Here is a 22,832-nt window from a genome sequence, read left to right as displayed (position 1 = left end):
TGTCTCGTTACGCTGTAGAAACTCTCTCCGTTTGTGATCGGACATAACCTTGCTGAAGTGTAAGCCCAGGTTGGTTTACCATTAAGAGCAACAAACTGGCCCATAGAATATCATTGTCGTGCCGCTATGCTGTAAGGGTGCTGCGAATGACGACCAAAGACGTCCTGTTACGTAAGGACACGGCACTGTGGACTATCACTCCTGGTTGGTGGGCCATATGGTGTGTGACAGTGAAGTTAGTATCCCATCTCCGCCCTGGGCGTCTCCAGCCCATCTTCAGCCAGGAATCTCATTGACTAGTGTAGAATTGTTTTCAGTGGTACTGTAAGTCCCGCTTCGAACTGAACCTCAGTGACCAGTGAAGACGTGTTTGGAGACGCCCCGGACAGCGGTGGGATACCAGCCTGACTAGACTAATGGTCTGGGGTGCCATTTCTTTTCATAGCAGACACCTTCGGTTTTCATCTGCGGCACCATGTTGTATGTTAACCGGGGACCTAGTAACGACGGAGAGGCTCTGTCCCCGACGCAGCCGCAGTGGTCCACAACCCTACAACGACTACCGCAGTCCACTTCACCCCTCCATCGCCCCACACTGAACCCAGGGTTATTGTGTGGTTTGGCTCCCGGTGGACCTCCCCCCCTCCCCCCTGGGAACGTTTCACACCAGACTAGTGTAACCCCTATGTTTGCGTCGTAGAGTAATGGTGGTGTACGCGTACGTGGAGAACTTGTTTGCGCAGCAATTGCTGATATAGTGTAGTTGAGGCGGAATAAGGGGAACCAGCCCGCATTTGCCGAGGCAATTGGAAAACCTCCTAAAAACCATCCACAGACGGGCTGGCTCACCGGACCTCGGCACAAGTCCACTGGGCAGATTCGTGCTAGGGACCAAGTGCTCCTTCCCACTACAGAAAGCTGTGCGTTGGACCGCTCGGCTAACCGGGTGGGCTGTGGCACCATTACGCCACAGCAATACATCAATGATATTCTATGGTCCGTTTAGTGGCCCTTCACGGCATGCCATCCTGGGCTTACGTTACAGCAAGATAATGGTCAACTGCACATGGCGAGAGTTCTTACTGCTTGTGTTCGTGCTTACGAAACCCTACCTTGGCCATTCTCTCCCATGCCTTCCACAAGCGCTCAGCTAGATTTCAGTTGGGGGAATGGACAAGCCAGTCCATTCAACGAATGTCCTCTCATTCCAAGAGCTCTTTGCCTGCGCAATTAGACGCGGTCGCGCATTACCATGTATAAAAACGAAGCCAGGGCCGAGTGTACCCCTGAAAAGAGGCACATGGGGAAGGAGAACAGTTGCACAATAACGCTGACTGTGAGTGTACCGTGTTCAATGATCTGGAGGTCAGTTCAACATAATGGCTTCCCACACCATGACACGTGGGCCACCAAAATGATCATTTTCGACGATACCGGACGTACCCTCACATGGCAAGAGGTGGGAACTCGTAATACACTCAGGAACAATGCGAAACATGATCGTTTTGGTGGCCCAGGTGTTGCCGTGTAGCGACGCATAATGTTGCATTAGTGTACTCACTTCCGAATCTTTGAACATGGTGCGCTCACCGGGCCATGTTATTGTGACTCTGGACTCCTTCCCCATGTGCCTCCTTTCAGGGGTGCTTTCCACCCTCACTTCATTTTTATGGACGACATTGCTCGACTGCATCGAACAGCACAGGTGGAGGAACTCTTGGAAGGAGACGATGTACGGCGAATATACGAGGTGCATTCAAGTTCTAAGGCCTCCGATTTTTTTTCTCCGGACTGGAAAGAGATAGAAACATGCGCATTGTTTTAAAATGAGGCCCCGTTCATTGTCAATACGTCCCAGAGATGGCATCACCGAACGGCAGATGGAATTTTACCGCCAGCGGCGAGAATGAGAAGTGTTTTAAATACTTAAAATGGCGACGTTTTGCTTACTTGAACAGCGTGCAATCATTCGTTTTCTGAATTTGCGTGGTGTGAAACCAATTGAAATTCATCGACAGTTGAAGGAGACATGTGGTGGTGGAGTTACGGATGTGTCGAAAGTGCATTCGTGGGTGCGACAGTTTAATGAAGGCAGAACATCGTGTGACAACAAACCGAAACAACCTCGGGCTCGCACAAGCCGGTCTGACGACATGATCGAGAAAGTGGAGAGAATTGTTTTGGGGGATCGCCGAATGACTGTTGAACAGATCGCGTCCAGAGTTGGCATTTCTGTGGGTTCTGTGCACACAATCCTGCATGACGACCTGAAAATGCGAAAAGTGTCATCCAGGTGGGTGCCACGAATGCTGACGGACGACCACATGGCTACCCGTGTGGCATGTTGCCAAGCAATGTTGACGCGCATGAATGGGACTTTCTTCTCGTCGGTTGTGACAATGGATGAGACGTGGATGCCATTTTTCAATCCAGAAACAAAGCGCCAGTCAGCTCATGGAAGCACACAGATTCACCGCCACCAAAAAAGTTTCGGGTAACCGCCAGTGCTGAAAAAATGATGGTGTCCATGTTCTGGGACAGCGAGGGCGTAATCCTTACCCATTGCGTTCCAAAGGGCACTACGGTAACAGGTGCATCCCAAGAAAATGTTTTGAAGAACAAATTCCTTCCTGCACTGCAACAAAAACGTCCGGGAAGGGCTGCGCGTGTGCTGTTTCACCAAGACAACGCACCCGCACATCGAGCTAACGTTACGCAACAGTTTCTTCGTGATAACAACTTTGAAGTGATTCCTCCTGCTCCCTACTCACCTGACCTGGCTCCTAGTGACTTTTGGCTTTTTCCAACAATGAAAGACACTCTCCGTAGCCTCACATTCACCAGCCGTGCTGCTATTGCCTCAGCGATTTTCCGGTGGTCAAAACAGACTCCTAAAGAAGCCTTCGCCGCTGCCATGGAATCATGGCGTCAGCGTTGTGAAAAATGTGTACGTCTGCAGGGCGATTACGTCGAGGAGTAACGCCAATTTCATCGATTTCGTGTGAGTAGTTAATTAGAAAAAAAGTCGGAGGCCTTAGAACTTGAATGCACCTCGTATTGGCCTTCCCGTTCCTCCCATCCAGCTTGCGTGGGATACGTTGGGGAGACATAGTGCAGCTCGTCCACATGCAAAATGGCTCAAATGGCTCTGAGCACTATGGGACTTAACATCTGAGGTCATCAGTCCCCTAGAACTTAGAACTAACCTAAGGACATCACACACATCCATGCCCGAGGCAGAATTCGAACCTGCGACCGTAGCGGTCGCGCGGTTCCAGACTGAAGCGCCTAGAACCGCTCGGTCACATCGGCCGGCCTTCCACATGCACCAAGGAACGCCAAGCAGTTGTCAGCGGCGCTGGTGGAGGAATGAAACGCCCTATGAATCTCGGTGACTTCATTGTAATTATTATCTTTGATTGAAAGTGTCGTTTCTGTTCATTTCATTGCGCATTTCTATGTACCTTCTGTACTGTACTGCAAAGTTCTTTCTGTTTATGGTCCAAAGTGCCATCGAACATTGTTAGTTGGCAGCAGCACAACTTAAGAAAGTTACTTTCATCCTTCAGTTTTGAACAGCATTGTAGACTGTCACAAGAAATAACGAATTTTTTGGAGAACCGTTGAGGAAAAGAGTGTATTTGACGTCGATGTCCCGATGAGAAAAGAGACGTTGACAGGGTGTGTATTAAGACATTAGGGAATAACTTCCAAGGATGTAGAGGGAGCTGTAGACGACAAAAAGTGTAAGGAAAGGCAGAGGTTGGAATGTATACGTAAAATAATTCAGGATGGACAGGGTTTGCTCTACTCTGAATAGGGGAGACTGACAATGGAGACGAAATATTGGTGTGCCTCATTAAATACGAAGGTCACTCCAAAAGAAATGCACACTATTTTTTTGAAATCCATCTTTTGTTCTACATGTTTGAAGGTTTTACAGTGTGTAGATACATTCTTTAGGAACAATATTTTCATTTCTCCGCATAATTTCCATCCCTCTCAACTGCCTTACGCCACCTTGGAACCAGTGCCTGTATACCTGCACGGCAAAATTCTGGACCAACCTGTTTGGCAGCGTGCACAAGGGAGTCATCATCTTCAAACCTTGTTCCACGAAGAGAGTCTTGCAGTTTCCCAAAGAGATCATAGTCACATGGAGCCAGGTCAGGACTGTAAGGCGGGTGTTTCAGTGTTGTCCATACGAGTTTTCTGATCGCTTCCATGGTTTTTTGACTGACATGTGGCCGTGCATTGTCATGCAACAGCAAAACATGCTACTTTTGCCGATGTGATCGAACACGACTCAGTCGAGCTTGAAGTTTCTTCAGTGTCGTCACATATGCATCAGAATTTATGGTGAAAAATGATGGAGCCACGTTTCATCACCTGTCACAATTCTTCCAAGAAATTCATCTCCACCATTCTCGTACTGTTCCAAAAGTTCGCTGCATACCGTTTTTCTTGTTTCTTTGTGAGCCATTGTCGGCATCCTGGGAACCGACCTGGCACAAACCTTTTTTAACGCCAACACTTCCAGTATTTTGCAAACACTTCCTTCCCCTACCTCAACGTAGCGTGAGAATTCGTTCACTGTGATGCTTCTGTCGGCAGTCACCAATTCGTTAAGCCTCTGCACATTGTCTGGAGTTTGTACAGTACGAGGCCTGCAGCTGCGAGGCCAATCCTCAATATTGCCGTGCCCGCTTTCATCACGTAACCTGCTTGCCCACCGACTAACTGTACTGCGATCGACAGCAGCATCTCCATACACCTTTTTCAACCTCTTGTGGATGTTTCCCGCTGTCTCGTTTTCACAGCACAGGAATTCTATGACAGCACGTTGGTTCTGAGGAACATCAAGTGTAGCAGCCATCTTGGAGACATGATGTGATGGCGCCACTCACGGGATCAGGTTGAACTAAGTTTTAAAACAAGCGGGAAGGATTTATCTAAACACTGTAAAACTTTCACACATGCAGAATGAAAACTGTATTTTTACAAAAATAGTGTGCATTTCTTTTGGAGTGACCGTCGTACTTCTGCGAAATGGATTCGCATTTTGACTCCAGATGTTTGTGACACATGAAAATTTGTGTTCAGACCTGGAATCGAACCCGTATTTCCCGCTTGTCGCGAGCGGTGACGCTAACCACTGCAGCTGACTGAGTGCGCCTCAAGAACCGACACATACTTCCACGTGTCACGGAGTCAACAGTCATTAACAATAATACCTTCTGCTATGCCTTAGGAGTGCTGACGGCGGGTCTCACCTGGCGGCGCTGCTAAGCAGGGAGTCGGAGTCTTCCTCCTCGCTGGAGTGCACGGGCGACTCCTCGTCGTCCTCGTCGTCGAAGAAGAAGGAGGCGCTCTTGGCGGCGCTGGAGGAGACGTAGTGCGCGTGCGCGCGCGGCGCCAGCTGCACCAGGCTGCGGGCGCGGCGCGGCGGCTGCGGCAGCAGTCTGGCCGGCACGATCTCCGCCTCGCGCTCCAGCGCCTGGATGCGCACCGTGAAGCCCACGGCGGGCGGCCTCTCCTCCGCGATCAACAGCGGCTCCTCCTTGCGCTTGCCCGCCTTCGCTACGGCCGCCGCCTCGGCCGCGTACGCCTCCGTCTCCGCGTCGTTGATGATGTTGCGCAGCTCCTCGATCACCTCGTCGATGGTCGTCTCTTCGTCCTCGTCGGCCGCGGCTCCGCCTCCGCCTCCGACTACGCCGCCGCCGCCAGCGCCGCCACCGACGACGCAGCCCTCGGCTTCGCCGGGCTCGGGGCCGTCGTCGACGCTGGTCTCCTGCATGAGGATGGTGTCGTTGTGCACGTGGAAGAGCTCGTACACCATGGGCTCGCGCTCCTCCAGCGAGTGCTCCTGGTCGGAGGAGCTGATGCCCTCGTCCTCGGCGGGCGTCGAGCCGCCACCCCCAGCGTCCGTCTGTTTCTGCTGCTGGCGCTGCTGTTGATGTTGCTGCTGCTGCTGCCTCTTCACTGTCGCCTCCAGTTCCGAGCAGCGGTCTTTCAGGCACCTCTCCAGTGACACGAGCACCCCTTTCTCCTCTTGCAGAATCTGTAAAACATAAGTAACGTAAATAGTTTCCATTTGGTAAAACGCTTCGGCTTCCATCTTCATCTACATTTATACTCCGCAAGCCACCCAACGGTGTGTGGCGGAGGGCACTTTACGTGCCACTGTCATTACCTGCCTGTCCTGTTCCAGTCGCGTATGGTTCGCGGGAAGAACGACTGCCGGAAAGCCTCCGTGCGCGCTCAAAACTCTCTAATTTTACATTTGTGATCTACTCGGGAGGTATAATTAGGGGGAAGCAGTATATTCGATACCTCATCCAGAAATGCACCCTCTCGAAACCTGGACAGCAAGCTACACCGCAATGCAGAACGCCTCTCTTGCAGAGTCTGGCACTTGAGTTTGCTAAACATCTCCGTAACGCTATCACGCTTACCAAATAACCCTGTGACGAAACGTGCCGCTCTTCTTTGGATCTTCTCTATCTCCTCTGTCAAATGGTTCAAATGGCTCTGAGCACTATGGGACTCAACATCTGTGGTCATCAGTCTCGTAGAACGAAGAACTACTTAAACCTAACTAACCTAAGGACATCACACACATCCATGCCCGAGGCAGAATTCGAGCCTGCGACCGTAGCGGTCACGCGGTTCCAGACTGAAGCGCCTAGAACAGCACGGCCACACCGGCCGGCCTATCTCCTCTGCCAACCCGACCTGGTACAGATCCCACACTGATGAACAATACTCAAGTATAGGTCGAACGAGTGTTTTCTAAGCCACCTCCTTTGTTGATGGACTACGTTTTCTAAGGACTCTCCCAATGAATCTCAACCTGGCACCCGCCTTACCAACAATTAATTTTATAAGATCATTCCACTTCAAATCGTTCCGTACGCATACTCCCAGATATTTTACAGAAGTAACTGCTACCAGTGTTTGTTCCGCTATCATATAATCATACAATAAATGAACCTTCTTTCTATGTATTCGCAATACATTACATTTGTCTATGTTATGGGTCAGTTGCCATTCCCTGCACCAAGTGCCTATCCGCTGCAGATCTTCCTGCATTTCGCTGCAATTTTCTAATGCTGCAACTTCTCTGTATCCATCCTTGAAAAGCCGCATGGAACTTCCGAACCTATCTACTAGGTCATTTATATATATTGTGAAAAGTAATAGTCCCATAACACTCCCCTGTGGCACGCCAGAGGTTACTTTAACGTCTGTAGACGTCTCTCCATTGAGAACAACAGGCTGTGCTCTGTTTGCTAAAAACTCTTCAATCCAGCCACACAGCTGGTCTGATATTACGTAGGCTCTTACTTTGTTTATCAGGCGACAGTGCGGAACTGTATCGAACGCCTTCCGGAAGTCAAGGAAAATGGCATCTACCTGGGAGCCTATATCTAATATTTTCTGGGTCTCATGAACAAATAAAGCGAGTTGGGTCACGATCGCTGTTTCCGGAATCCATGTTGATTCCTACAGAACAGATTCTGGGTTTCCAGAAATGACATGATACGCGAGCAACTTATGGGGAATAAAAGAGTCTTGGTTTCGAGTACGGCAAAGCCAATGGGTTTCGAGTACGGCAAAGCTTCGCCTTGCAAGGTCTCAGCAGAACAACAACAACAACAACGCAGCTCAAACGAGTATGCTAGCAATGGTAACATTCACCCTGTGCAATTCAATAAATACTTAGGGACTACAACTGCGAGTAACAGAAACTGTATTGATGAGCTAGGTTTTGTTGTGGGCAAAGCAAACCGAAGACTGCGATCTATTGGTAAAACACAGAAATAATGTGCTTCTGCAGTACTCCTGTGCTGTGTGGAATGCTCGTCAAATAGGATTAACGGAGGACTAGAAAAAGTTCGAAGAAGGGTAGCTCGTTGTGTACCATCGCGAAATACGGGAGAGAGTGCAGTGGATATGATACACGAACTGGGGTGGCATTCACAAAAACAAAGGCGTTTTCCGCTGCGGCAGGACGTTGTCATGAAATTTCAGTCACCACCTTTCTCCGCAGAGTGTGAAAATATTTAGTTGGGGCCCACCTATGAGAGAGAGAAATGATCATCATAATAAAGTAAGAGAAATGGGAGCTCGCACTGAAACATCTGAGTGTTTCTTTTTCTCGCGTGTAGTTCGAGAGTGGACCAGCAGAGACACCATCTCTACCATCAACCAGATCGTTTATGTTAATCGTAAAAAGCAGCGGACCTATTACGCTGCCCTGGGGCGCACCTGATGTTACGCTTGTTTCCGTTGAAGTCACCCCGATCAGGACGACATACTGTTCTCTGTCTGTTAGAAAACTTTCTATCCAACCACATACGTCATCTGATAGACCGTAAGCGCGCACTTTTTGGAGCAAGCGACAGTGCGGAACTGAGTTTTTGAAGACAGCCCATGTGAAAAAACAGCACACTAGTAGCGTTAAAAATTGTTTTTTCACGCAACTGGTGTGCTGCTTCTTCACATCAGATATCTTGTCATTATATTCACACCACCACCGCCTAGTGCAATCGGACGTCTTCTTGACACAGTCAAAGAGAAAGACTGGACGTGATGAATGCTCAAAAAGTAGTAAGACTCCTTCACACAGTAAAAGTTAAATTACGTTCTACTACAATTTCAAAAGATCAACTTTAAACATTTATCGAAAAATGCGGTAAAAATAGTATAAAATAAAAATATCGGCACCGGATATTGCCATTTCGATATTGATACACCGGTGAAAACAATAGGGCCAATGTATGTCGATATTTATTGGCAAAAAATATCGATATATCGGTATTTTATCAACAGCCCTAACTGCAACCTTGACGAGGAATGTGCCGGCCCTCATGTTCCTATGCAGTTCAACATCGGACCACTGTCCCATCCGAATGTCCCTCAAATCAGCACATTACACGATTCATCCAACCGTCCCAGTGGAGTTCCACAATGAGGCCCCTCTCAAGCTCTGTCACATGCTGATAACGCTGTCTCATACGAGTGTCTTTCACTGAACATCTGACGCTCTTGACGTTCCTTACGTACCCTGCCAGGCCTGGTAAAAATACTAAACACGATCAACACGAATGCACCCTGGTGGCCGATCCACCTGTCTCAGGAAATTGCAGCTCTAATCATTCAAATGTCCCCAGAAGGTGTGTACATATACGAAGTTACACTGACATCGGACCATGTCTGCTGCGTGCTTCACTCTTTTCGTCAGGAAGTGTAGATACTGGCGATCGTTCAGGCTGACTTAAGAATTATAGCAGTAACAAACAACCTTTATTACTGTCTGTGACGATTCCAGGAAGAGAAAGGGAGGTTAAGACGTCTAGCAAATGATGTCTCAATAGTGAAAAGCGCATCAGAATAACTCACGAGATAAATGAAATAGCCTAACAGACGTTAAGGGTCGCGAGTAATGGAAATGTTGGCCTGCGGCGGAGATCGCATAACGAATAATAGCTCGCCGCACTTAGCAGTGATTGCGTTACGCCGCGGCAGATTGCACGAGGGCGGGGCGAGAGATGCGCTGCAGATACAACAGCGACCTCGGGGCTCTGCGTTGTCTATCGGCAGCTAGCCGCACAACAGCACTCCTGTGTACAGGGAGTTCGCGCGCCTCATTGTATTGACAGCTAAAAGCTGTTATTCTAAATCACTATCTGCTGCACGAAAGCGTAATCATCGCTGTACCAAGGTCTTGTTCTAGGTTGTTTGTGTTCATTTTGTATTCATACTTTCTGAATTCTAACGAGTACATTCTCAGTGGGGAGAAACTGTAACGGGCAACCAATACTGGAGGCATGCTGGTAGCATTAACCTTTGCGGGAACTAGGTCCAATAGCAGGGTGAAGAGAGGCACTAATGCAAAGAAATGGGAACATCATCAGACCAGGCAAAAGGATGAAGACTACAGGAATGGCGAAAATCTAATGCAAGTCGTATGCTCATCCTTTAGGCTGCCAGTTGCAAAATAACTGGACCCCTGTAATTTTACTAGTATAATATCCCATGTATGGCTCTGTTGCTCAGAACTAATGTCTGTTTGATCACCATCGTCGGTGATTTGAAACCTACTTACCGCTGGGTAAAAGCTTCCTCTCGACTTTTCCGTATATTGCGTGCCTCTTCAGATTTTTGAATATGTGTTGCTCCTACGTGTTTTCCGAAATCTTGAACCGACCTTCCATTAAGTCATCTTCTGACATATTGTTTGACATTTTCAAATACATTCTTCCTTATTATTATAATCGACGCCGTAACTCGTGTCGCAGTCCAGATATTTAAAATGTAACTTCTGTTCAGTTACTACCTTGTTAATTACTGTTTTCGACAGTATTTGGTGTTTACCTTGAAAAGCCGTAAGTTTCCTCTGATTTTTTCGCCTTCATTTTTTCTAGGTGATAATTGATACTTTGCCCCTTGTAACTCAGGACGCCCGAAGGATATTTCGACCCCACTCCTCTCGAATGTCAGACCCGGCACTTCATCGCCACCCCATCTGTCTGTTAAAACACTGAAGCGAAGCAGTTTTGTACACACAGTACATGAAGTTACTCTTACTACGAATAACTACTTTCATTTCGCACTAAATGAATCCACGAACACGTAAGCAACTTTGTGTTTCGCCCAAAAGTGTCTGTGTATCAGTAAGTGTGGATAAAACGTGTCAGGAAACAGATGTTGCACCTAGTTTTGCCAAATATAAATTCCGCGAACGGCACTGCAAACGGTGGTGAAATTCAGATGATTGTAAGATTGTTCAGCTCCATTCTTGAACATAATTCACTAACGAATCGCCCGGCTTCACTAGGGCAGCACTGGCAATACGTATGTACTCTTGGACGTCTTACCTCGCGCAGGGGTATATTATATACACGAACCTTCCTTGTTAATCAGTCTGTCTATTCAAATGGCTACAGTAGCTCTGAGATTAGCCTCCACATACATACAGAAAAACGCGACGGGGAAGTGTAATTTATAATACGTAGTGATGGAAAATCTTTTGTGCAAAGAACTGTTCACAGTGATTAGAAATGAGCTCAAGTAACATTAATCTACGAGAAAGGCAATGCATCTACATTTGCATCAATGCTCCGCAAGCCAGCTGATGTATGGTGGACGATGAAGAATTATTGCTGATGCAGAACGCCTCTCTTGCAACGTCTGCCAATGGAACTGGCTGAGCTCTCCGTCATGCTTTAGAGCTTACTAAATGAGCCTGCAGCGAAACGCGTTGCTCTTCTGTGGATTTTCCCTGTTTCTTCTATCAATCTTATCTGGTACAGATCCCACATTGACGAGCGATATTCAAATAATGGTCAGACTACTCAGGTAAGCATCTAAATCGCCCACTTCCATCTCTAGAATAATTCTAGATCGTATTGTGAGCTTACACATAATGACTCCTGTAGAGAAAAACGACCGATGAAAAATATTCAAGAACTGTCGGAATGACGTCCTTCATGGATGAATAACACTTCCTTAAAGTTTTTCCGGCATATCAAATGGTTCAAATGGCTCTGAGCACTATGGGACTTAACATCTAAGGTCATGAGTCCCCTAGAACTTATAAATACTTAAACCTAACTAACCTAAGGACATGACACACATCCATGCCCGAGGCAGGATTCGAACCTGCGACCGTAGCGGTCGCGCGGTTCCAGACTGAAGCGCCTAGAACCGTTTGGCCACACCGGCCGGCTCCGGCATATCAGCCTGTATCTGCCTTCCCCATCGATGAATCTTGGAGATCGTTATGCTATAAATTGCTCTGTCTACATATTTTCTTTACTAATCTACGACACGGGACTGTATGAAAAAAATTCCGGAAGTCAGAAAAACATGGTATCAGTCTTCAAACTGGGCTTCGCTCTCTACCGGTTATGGAGTTGTTGGTTGAAGCTGAGTTTCATACAGTCGGTGCACACATAATCTGGGTTGTTTCCTACAGTTCACCAGAATCGGGATGTCGGTGAGATAGGCTTGAATTTCTGTGTAACTGTCCTGCAAGCATTTAAAAGACCGGAATGACTTTTTCCAATCAGGATGGACTATTCGACCTACGTTTAATTGTTGTTCTTCCTCATATTCCACACGTAATCCAACACTTACCCCGACAGCTTCAACGAGTTTTCCTCCATCGAGTGTCTTCTCAATTTTTTTGTTTCCGCTCTCACTCATTTCCGTATGTCATTTTCGTGACAGTGCAGTGTTCGAAAATCAACAAATACAAATACACGGATGTAACAATTTGTAGGGAATATGAAATGGAAACGTGACATAGGGTCACTCCAGGTAAGGCTGGTGGATGACTTCAGATCATTTGGGACTCGTAGTTAAGGCAGGTGGCAGACTTCACATCATTTGCAGGACGCTGGGAAAATGCAGTGTGTCTACAAAGAAGATTGCTTAGAAAACACTCGTGGGACCCATCCTAGACTATTGTTTATTGTGTGGGGCCCGCACTAAAGAGAACTAACAGGAGATATTAAAGAAGAGTAACACGGCTGGTCACAACTTTGTTTGGTCCACGGGAGGGCATCACTCCAGGACCTGGAATGGCAGACGATTGAAGGTAAACGACAACTGTCCGTGGGGTACTTACAGTTTCAGGAAACAGTACAAAGTAAGGAATCTAAGAATATTCTACAACCACATAATATCGATACCGTGGGGACTACGAAGACAAGATTAGACTAATTATAGCGCCAACAGAGACGTTCTTCCCGCGATACACACGCAAATGGAAATGGAAAAAAACTTAATACATGGTACAATGGGAAATATTCTTTGCTATACACTACCTAATGGTTTGCATAGCATCGATGTAGATACATATCTAGATATAGAAAGTAAGTACTTCTTTGGAAACAATTTTGAAAGACAGAATTTAGTATTTTGATCTTCATTTTATCGATTTCGATACCGCGATAAGGAAGGAACATATGGAAAGACAACTTTGCTTATTTGGCTGTTTTTATCTACGATAAAAACGATTTAGGATTTTTTGATGAGTCCATAGGTAAATCTTGCTTTATAAGTCAATGAACGTCTATCATATAACTGACTGTAGCTCATGTTTTGCTTATTACCAGTAACTCGATTTCGTTTGAATCTGTTAAGGATCTCTCTCTGCTTCGCCGGCCGGGGTGGCCGGGCGGTTCTAGGTGCTACAGTCTAGATCCGCGCGATCGCTACTGTCGCAGTTTCGAATCCTGCCTCGGGAATAGATGTGTGTGATGTCCTTAGGTTAGTTAGATTTAAGTAGTTCTAAGTTCTAGGGGACTAGATGACCTCAGAAGTTAAGTCCCATAGTGCTCAGAGCCATTTGAACCATTTATTTTCTCTGCTTCCCTACGAAAGTTCTACCTTCTGCAGTTCGTGATTGGCTCTTCCCGTTACTCACTGCACGGTACAAACTCAGCTAACGAAGTACAGCAAAATGCGGATTATCCATGTGCGGTTTATCCGTGAATAGTTCTATTGTTCATGAAAAAAACAGAACTATGCTTGAACTATTCGTAAATTCTGTAAAACAGCTAATAGCTGACACCCCATCGTGGCGTAGATATTACGGAAACTAACACTGAAAGTTATTTTACAAGTTCTAAGTTTTAATCTGATGATAACAGTAGCGAAAACGACATTACATACATTGCCTGACAACAAACCTGATGCACGTAAAGCACAGGATCGGATGGCATTGTAAGTTTTTATACTTACACATCATCGGCGGTAGTGTAAAAGAATAGAGTTGCAATTGGCAGCGACAGGTAGAACGGCCTTTAGAGTGCGTTAGTGTTGTTCATTTTTTGTGTTTTTAACAGAACCGGCAGGGCATAGAAGGGGCGTGACCAGAGTCAGGTGTTGAGCGATCACTGTTACGGAGGATCACTGCTGTCAGCTGCAGCGGGACGTTAAGTGGAATCAGCGGAGACGAGCGAAAATGTGTAAAGGACTGGTATTCGAACCCGGGATCTCCTGCTTACTAGGCAGGTGCGGTAACAACTGCTCCAACCGGGACACAGCGTTATGGCAACTGCACGGACTATCTCGGCACGCCTCAAGTCCGATCCACACTGCCACCGAGCGCCAGCTACCTGCAGTGCCTATCCATTATATTCCTATTCGCTCATCAGAGATTCCCACAGGAGGTCGGACGTATATGTGCATTCGCACTGAAGAAGGTGGATTCATTGTCCAGCTAGACTTATCAATCATATGAGTGAGTGGTGTGTGTTCTTTAGGACATGTTCAAAAGAACAGACACCATACATTCATACCACTGTGAAGGGCACTGAGATGTCGCTCACTAGTTTTGGACAGCGTTACCAGCACCTGACAGAGTTTGAAAGGGGTGTCACTGTTGTCATTGCCTATTTCGCCTACTGATCGAATCGTGGGACCTAGATTTGTGAGGCCGTCGAATGTGACAGTGGTCCCTTGTTTGGGCCCATGGGAACGTGAGAGCAGCGACATTTGTCATCAAGGTTCTGGTCAACGACGTCTGACCACCACAAGGACGGATGGCCTTACTGTGCATCAGTTATATCGTGACCCTGTCATCCGAGAACACGTAATAGACTCCCTGCAACATCCTGTGTCACTTCAAACTATTGATCGGAGATTAACAGCAACCGGACTAGAGAATTACTTTCCCCTGCGCAGGCAGCTGATTAACATCACAACACAGACAGCTGCATTTGGAGTGGAGCCGTGACCGACTAGTATAAACGCCGATGAATGGCGTCCCGGTTTTTTCAGCTGTGAATGATGGATCTTCACTAAATCGGGTGAGCATCGTGGGCAAGTGTGGCGACGACATGTTCTATTGTTCAGCTGTTTTGGAGAGACATAGTGGTGCTAATCTTGGCGTAATGTATTGGGAAGCCATCGGATATCATCGTACGTAACAGCTGGTAGTGACTCAGGGAAATCTGGCGGCCAAACGGTACATCAGCGATATCCCGCGTCCTGACCTGTTAACTATCATGCAACAGTATCGTTGGGCCATTTTTCAACAGGACCATGCGGCACGTGTCTGTATGGACTGTATCTGTTACGTTGAGGTTCTCCTATGGCCAGCAAGAACCCCAAATTCGTCGCCAGTAGAACATATGTGGGACCAGTTCGGATGTCAGTTCCAACCCAGCGTCTGTATAAGGGATATCAAGAATCAGTTACAAAAGTTGTGAGACTGCTTGCCTGTGAACATCATATGACGGCTTTGTAATATCCTTCCAAAGTCCAAAGTCATATTGATAAGCTGCTCATACTGGCAAGTTCTTTGTAAATTTGACTCGATTTAGTAATCATTGAAAAAACATCTCATATCCTCTCAACTCGTAAAGTTTCATTTTGTTTCTCCTCGCCTTCTGCGTGCTTCACTTTTTTGCCACGCAGTGTGTAAAGAAATACATTAAGTGATCTAGATGACTTTATTCAGAAAATGTGTTGCTCAGTAGAAGAATAAAGCGAAGACGTAGTGGTCGAGGAACCATTATAGCATACACCGGGCGACTAAAAGGCCTTGATCTCTTATTAGCGCAAACGAAACAATTTTTTTCCACTGTACCGGTGTTTTAATTCCATTACAAATGAGAAGCTTCAAGGGAAAAGTTAATGAAAAAACGGAAACAGAGAAAATTTCACGATTATTTCCCGAAAGTGAAATGAAAAGCAACTGACAGGAAATGCTGTGTGTTTTAAGTGTAGTTTTGTAAGTATGGTGTCATCTTCTGGTGCGTAAATCGTAAGCAATGCGGTAGGCTTTCAAATGCTACATGTAGAATGTTTTGTAAATTTAGTAAATAGCATTTGCTATAAAACCTGTGTTTTTCGAATTATTCGTGTTCTCTATTATCCAGACAGTCTGAATTGATCAGCATAATTTGGTGTTCGCTGTACCTCTGAAATTCAGCCACAGGTAATGCAGCTGTAGATGACATGTAGTTATCGGCATGGTTATGCCAACCCGCTGTTGTCCAGCTTTCAAACATAAGTTGCTATGGATGTCATTCTTCTATGGAACCGGCCCAGTTCGAAACCTGAGCCGTAATCTTGTGCTTTAATTTATATTACGAACTTATCTTTGTATTTCACACTTTGTAACTACTGCTGGCTGTATGGTATTCGTCTTTTAGTAGTTTTTGGATTCCGTAGAAATGTTGGAACACGTGAGGCAATACTGACCTTACGACTTATCTTAGAAGAAAGATTAAGAAAAGGCAAACCTACGTTTCTAGCATTTGTAGACTTAGAGAAAGCTTTTGACAATGTTAACTGGAATACTCTCTTTCAAATTCTGAAGGTGGCAGGAGTAAAATACAGGGAGCGAAAGGCTATTTACAATTTGTACAGAAACCAGATGGCAGTTATAAGAGTCGAGGGACATCAAAGGGAAGCACTGGTTGGGAAGGGAGTGAGACAGGGTTGTAGCCTCTCCCCGATGTTATTCAATCTGTATATTGAGCAAGCAGTGAAGGAAACAAAAGAAAAATTCCAAGTAGGTGTTAAAGTTCATGGAGAAGAAGTAAAAACTTTGAGGTTCGCCGATGACATTGTAATTCTGTCAGAGACAGCAAAGGACTTGGAAGATCAGTTGAACGGAATGGACAGTGTCTTGAAAGGAGGATATAAGATGAACATCAACAAAAGCAAAACGAGGATAATGGAATGTAGTCAAATTAAGTCGGGTGATGCTGAGGGAATTAGATTAGGAAATGAGACACTTAAAGTAGTAAAGGAGTTTTGCTATTTAGGGAGTAAAATAACCGATGATGGTCGAAGTAGAGAGGATATAAAATGTAGACTGGCAATGGCAAGGAAAGCGTTTCTCAAGAAGAGGAATTTGTTAACATCGAGTATAGATTTAAGTGTCAGGAAGTCGTTTCTGAAAGTATTTGTATGGAGTGTAGCCATGTATGGAAGTGAAACATGGACGATAACTAGTTTGGACAAGAAGAGAATAGAAGCTTTCGAAATGTGGTGCTACAGAAGAATGCTGAAGATAAGGTGGGTAGATCACGTAACTATTGAGGTGGTATTGAATAGGATTGGGGAGAAGAGAAGTTTGTGGCACAACTTGACTAGAAGAAGGGATCGGTTGGTAGGACATGTTTTGAGGCATCAAGGGATCACAAATTTAGCATTGGAGGGCAGTGTGGAGGGTAAAAATCGTAGAGGGAGACCAAGAGATGAATACACTAAGCATATTCAGAAGGATGTAGGTTGCAGTAGATACTGGGAGATTAAGAGGCTTGCACAGGATAGAGTAGCATGGAGAGCTGCATCAAACCAGTCTCAGGACTGAAGACCACAACAACAACAACATTTTACATTAAGAACTTACGTTTATTCATTCAACTATATTTATAGTTTTAATGTGGAAATTGCAATTATGTTAACGTGTATGATCTTTGATGCACAAAGCCAAAAATAAACAAAAAGAAAAACAATTATACCAGCCGGAAATTTTACTGGCTGTAAAATGTCAAATATTTGTCTCTTCATGATCTTCGCATACCCAAGGAAATAGACAGACAGCCAAATATTTGAGACAAAGAGGAATATAAATTTTATTGCTGCATATTTCACCCCCATCTATTTGAACTGTCCTCTTAGCTTCCTGTCTAAGCACACACTCGTAAATCGCCACATATCCGAAAATAAACAGCCAGATTATTTCTCCCTTCGATTTCTAATCAGATGGAAATGTAAAAAACATCGAATATTCCAAACATATCAGCATCACATTTGTAAGAAAGTCCGAGAATGTTTTAAAAAGGCTAAGATAAAAAAATTTGCATACAGCGGGATGCAAACCTACTTTCTCTGACTCTGTAATCGACGTGCTTATCACTACGGTACGCTGAAGACATTCGATTTTTTGTGACGGCTCTCTCTTGGAGGCTTATAAGGTGATGTACCAGTAACTGACATTTACACACATCAAAAAAAGTTTTGCAGCACTCCAGTTCCCAGAACCTCTGAAGATAGACGTTGACCGTGGATATTGTATCACAGACACAGCCCCTTTGACTGTTTAGAGATGTCAGTAAACCCGCTCAAAAATGAAGACAACCACGCATGAGCAGCGCCTATTAGATGCAGAGGGTCCGACAGCCGATCAGTTCCAGTCATTCCACCAGGAAGGAGGTACAGAAATCGTGTTGTCTGTAGTTCAACCATGCCTAGACGGTCAATACTGCGGTTCGATCGGGTCCGCATTGTTACTTTGTGCCAGGAAGGGCTCTCAACAAGGGAAGTGTCCAGGCGTCTCGGAGTGAACCAAAGCGATGTTCTTCGGAAATGGAGGAGAAGCAGAGAGACAGAAACTATCGATGACATGCCTCGCTCAGGCCACCCAAGGGCCACTACTGCAGTGGATGACCGCTACCTACGGATTATGGTTCGGAGGAACCCTGACAGCAATGCCACAATGTTGAATAATGTTTTTCGTGTAGCCACAGCACGTCGAGTTACGACTCAAACTGTGCGCAATAGGATGCATGATGGGCAACTTCACTCCCAACGTCCATGGCGAGGTACATCTTTGCAACCAAGGAACCATACAGCACGGTATATTTGGGCCCAACAACATGCCGAATGGACCGCTCAGGATTGGCATCTCTTCTATTCACCGATGAGTGTCGCATATGCCTCCAACCAGCCAAAATAGCTAAATACGCAGACAGGAGACGTGTTTGGAAGCAGCCCAGTCAGGCTGAACGCCTTAGACGCACTGCCCAGCGAGTGCAGAAAGTTGGAGGGATGGCATTATGTGGGGCCGACGTACGCCGCTGGTGGTCATGGAAGGCGCCGTAACGGTTGTGCGATACGTGAATGCCATCCCCTGACTGGCAGTGCAGCTATATCGGTAGCAGATTGGCCAGTCACTCGTCTTCATGGTCGACAATTCGCGCCCCCATCGTGCACATCTTGTGAATGACTTCCTTCAGGATAACGACATCGTTCGTCTAGAGTGTCCAGTATGTTCTCCAGACATAAACCCTATCGAACATGCATGGGATAGATTGAAAAGGGCTGTTTATAGACGACGTGACCCACTAACCACTCTGAGGGATCTACGCCGAATCGCGGTTGAGGAGTGGGGCAATCTGGACCAACAGTGACTTGATGAACTTGTGGATAGTATGCCACGTTGAATACATGCATGCATCAATGCAAGAGGACGTGCTACTGGTTATTAGAGTTACCGGTGAGTACAGTAATCTGGACCACCACCTCTGAAGGTCTAGCTGTATGGTGGTACAACATGCAATGTATGGTTTTCATGAGCAATAAAAAAGGACGGAAATGGTGTTTATGTTGATGTGTTTTCCAATTTTCTGCACAGGTTCCGGAACTCTGGGAACCGAGGTGCTGCAAAACTTTTTTTGATTTGTGTAATTGGAAGTCTGACGTGTTTGTGATAATTCTTCAGTGAGCCGTTGCCTTGAAACAGCGTACTGGAAGTTATAACACAAAATAGCTAAATACGCAGAAATCAATATGGCGTCTGCCGCATCGAGTCGAAAATAGAATCGGCACGGTGTAATACCTACATCTACATAGACATTCAGTAAGCCACCGTATGGTGCGTGGTGGAGGGTACCCTGTACCAGTACTTGTCACTTTCTTTCCTGTTCCACTCGCAAATAGAACGAGGGAAAAACGACTGTGTATATGCCTCCCCTGAATCTTAATTTGTCGTATCTTATCTCCGAGATGCTTGCGCGCAATGTATATTGGCGAAAGTAGAGTCCTTCGACAGTGATCTTTAAGTTCTCTGAATTTTCTCAATAGTGTTTCTCGCAAAGAACGTCGCCTTCCCTCCAGGGATTCGCATTTAAGTTCCCGAAGCATATCTGTAACACTTGCGTGTTGTTCGAACCTACCGGTAACAAATCTAGCACTGCGTCTCTGAATTGCTTCGATGTCTTCCCTCAATCCGACCAGGTAGTGATCCGAAACAGCACTGAAGAATAGGTCGTACCAGCATCCTATATGCGGTCTCCTTCACAGGTGAACCACCCTTTCCCAAAATTCTCCCAATAAATCGTAGTCGACCATTCGCCATCACCACCACAGTTTTCACATGCTCGTTCCACCTCATATCGCTTTGCAACATTAGGCCCAGATATTTAAACGACTTGACTGTGTCAAAGACACTAGTAATACTGTACCTGAAAATTACAGGTTTGATCTTCCTACTCATCGGCATTAACTTACATTTTTCCCCATTTAGGGCTAGCTGCCGTTCATCACACCAACTGGAAGTTATGTCTAAGTCGTTTTGTATTTTCCTACAGTCACTCAACTTCGACACCTTACTGTACATCACGGCATCGTCAGAAAACAACCGCAGATTGCTCCTCGTCTTGGCCTGCGCCGCTCCTGACGATACTCTTGTCTCTGATGAACACTCGCCCTAAACGGAAGTGGTATAAGTTTGCCGTTGACGTATGGTCGATGGAGTGGCCTTCGTCAGAAAGTGAAGCTCGTGAGAAGCGGGAGGAGGGAGGCACAAGGGAGGACTGAGAGACGGGAGCGAGATGACGGCGTGACGTCACGGCGGGGGCCGGCAGCGGGCGGACTACCGCGGGGCGCCGCCTCGCGCCTCGCCCCCGCAATCTGCGGCCACCGCCGCCCCCCCGCGGCTGCCATTACCCGTAATGCTACCCCCGTCGCAGGCTAACATTTTCCATTACTCGCGACCCGCAACCACTGTTATTTGTGTACGGCGGACGACGTAATTGGCCCGTCGGCAGCGCCGTTACGGCTCATCGGTCGCCTCGGCCGTGGATGGACCACCGTGGTCCCGCTCGCATTGCCGCCGTCTCGCGGGCACACCCAAACGTGATGTCGGCGGTTACTGAGAACCGCCGCTGTGACAGGGGCCTGCGTGGGACGACTGTCGCGAGAGCTGCAGCTGGCTTCTGCGAATTAACTACCCCGTCGAGCAACATTTTTATGACCAGTAACGACGGTTGCTGTCGGCCATAACACACGCCGTGTGGTAGCACTGGCGTGACGTATACTTACTGGAAAGCAATTCAATTACACACTGCTGACACATTAGATTTGAAAACCACTCTGTCGCCTCGACCGATAGCACTTCGCCGCTGTCGGCCGGAGTGGCCGAGCGGTTCTAGGCGCTTCAGTCTGGAACCGCGCGACCGCTACGGTCGCAGGTTCGAATCCTGTCTCGGGCATGGATGTGTGTGATGTCCTTAGGTTAGTTAGGTTTAAGTAGTTCTAAGTTCTAGGCGACTGATGACCTCAGAAGTTAAGTCGCATAGTCCTCAGAGCCATTTGAACCATTTTTGAGCCACTTCGCCGCTACAGTATCAGATGTATAAGGTGATTCCTTGATAATGTTACAAACTTTCAGGGATAAAGGGGAAGACTGAATGTATCAATTTAATGCTAGGGACCCCGGTTCGGAAACGACGGAGTCGAAAGTTATAAGCCAAAATAGTTCTAACAACTCTGACAATGGAATGCATCTATGGATTCTGTTGTTGGTAAGATTGTAGGGTAGGCGATTTTCAGAGGTGGTAGTGTGGATCAAAACAAGAAAAAAATGTTCGGTATATACAGCCTATAATATGTGTACCTTAACAGCTATGGACACTTGTTTAGCGGAAGAGATGAGAGATATGTTTCACAGTAACGAAGGTGAACAAGTGCTGATAACTCTTAAGGTATAAATTTTAGAGCCCATGTTTACCAGTAACTCCTTGTTTTGGTCCATACTACCAGCTCTGAAGGTTCCCTACCCAACAATCTTACCAACAACAGAACCGGAATATGTACGTATTCCGCTGTCAGAGGTGTCAGTACGATTTTCGCTCATAACTTTCTACGCAGTCGTTTCCGGACCAACGTCATCCTTTTCCATCATTCCTAGAAGTTTGTAACATCATCGCGGAATCACACTGTACTGGCAGTCTGAAGTCACGCATGGAATACAATCATCCGTACTACCACAACCACCACCACCACCACCACCACCACCACCACCAGCACCACCACCACCATCATCATCAAAAAATGGCTCTGAGCACTATGGGACTTAACATCTGAGGTCATCAGTCCCCCAGAACTTAGAACTATTTAAACCTAACTAACCTAAGGACACCACACACATCCATTCCCGAGGCAGGATTCGAACCTACGACCGTAGCGGTCGCGCGGTTCCAGACTGTAGCGCCTAGAACCGCTCGGCCACTCTGGCTGGCTCATCATCATCATCATCATCATCATCATCATCATCATCATCATCGACTGGTTACTACTCATACTGACTGTTCTCGTACATTGTTGTCGTCGTGTCTTTACTCCGAAGACCAGTTTTTTCCAGCTCTCCACGCTAAGTCTGTCCTGTGCAAGCCTCTTCATCTCTGCAAAGATATTTCAACATACATCCATTTGAATCCGCTTACTGTAGTCAATTTTTACCCTTCACACTTCTATTAAGTACCAAAATGACGATTCATTTATGCCTCTTGATATTCCCTATCAACCAGTCCCTTCTTTTAATCAAGTTCTGCCATAAATAGCTTTTCTTTCCAATTCGATTCAGTACTTCCTCATTGGTTATGTGATTTACCCATCTAATCTTCAGTTTTCTCCTATAGCACCACATATCAAAGGGTTCTAATCTCTTTTATCTAACTGTTTATATTCCATCTTTCACTTCTGCACAAGCCTACAGTACAAGCAAATGCCTTCAGAAAAAGAATTCCTAATACATTTTGTGGCAAAAAAATGATGTACTACGAAGGAATTAGCCG

The 22,832-nt window shown here is 46.2% G+C and overlaps 1 protein-coding gene across 1 annotated transcript in view; it reads right to left on the bottom strand.

Annotated features, from left to right (window-relative positions):
- LOC126159174 (uncharacterized) overlaps positions 1-22,832 on the bottom strand; it is a 520,900-nt gene that overhangs the window by 4,260 nt on the left and 493,808 nt on the right. The window contains exons 7-8 of the mRNA XM_049916497.1: positions 5,749-6,061; positions 5,274-5,697 (exon numbers count right to left, since the gene is read on the bottom strand). Of these exons, the coding sequence (XP_049772454.1) occupies positions 5,274-5,697; positions 5,749-6,061 (737 nt within the window). The remainder of the gene's footprint in view (positions 1-5,273; positions 5,698-5,748; positions 6,062-22,832) is intronic.

This window comes from Schistocerca cancellata, chromosome 2 (genome assembly GCF_023864275.1).
Source record: "Schistocerca cancellata isolate TAMUIC-IGC-003103 chromosome 2, iqSchCanc2.1, whole genome shotgun sequence".
Taxonomy (NCBI): Eukaryota; Metazoa; Arthropoda; class Insecta; order Orthoptera; family Acrididae; genus Schistocerca; species Schistocerca cancellata.
Note: the sequence above shows the minus strand (reverse complement) of the source record. Positions and strands in the feature narration are given on the sequence as shown.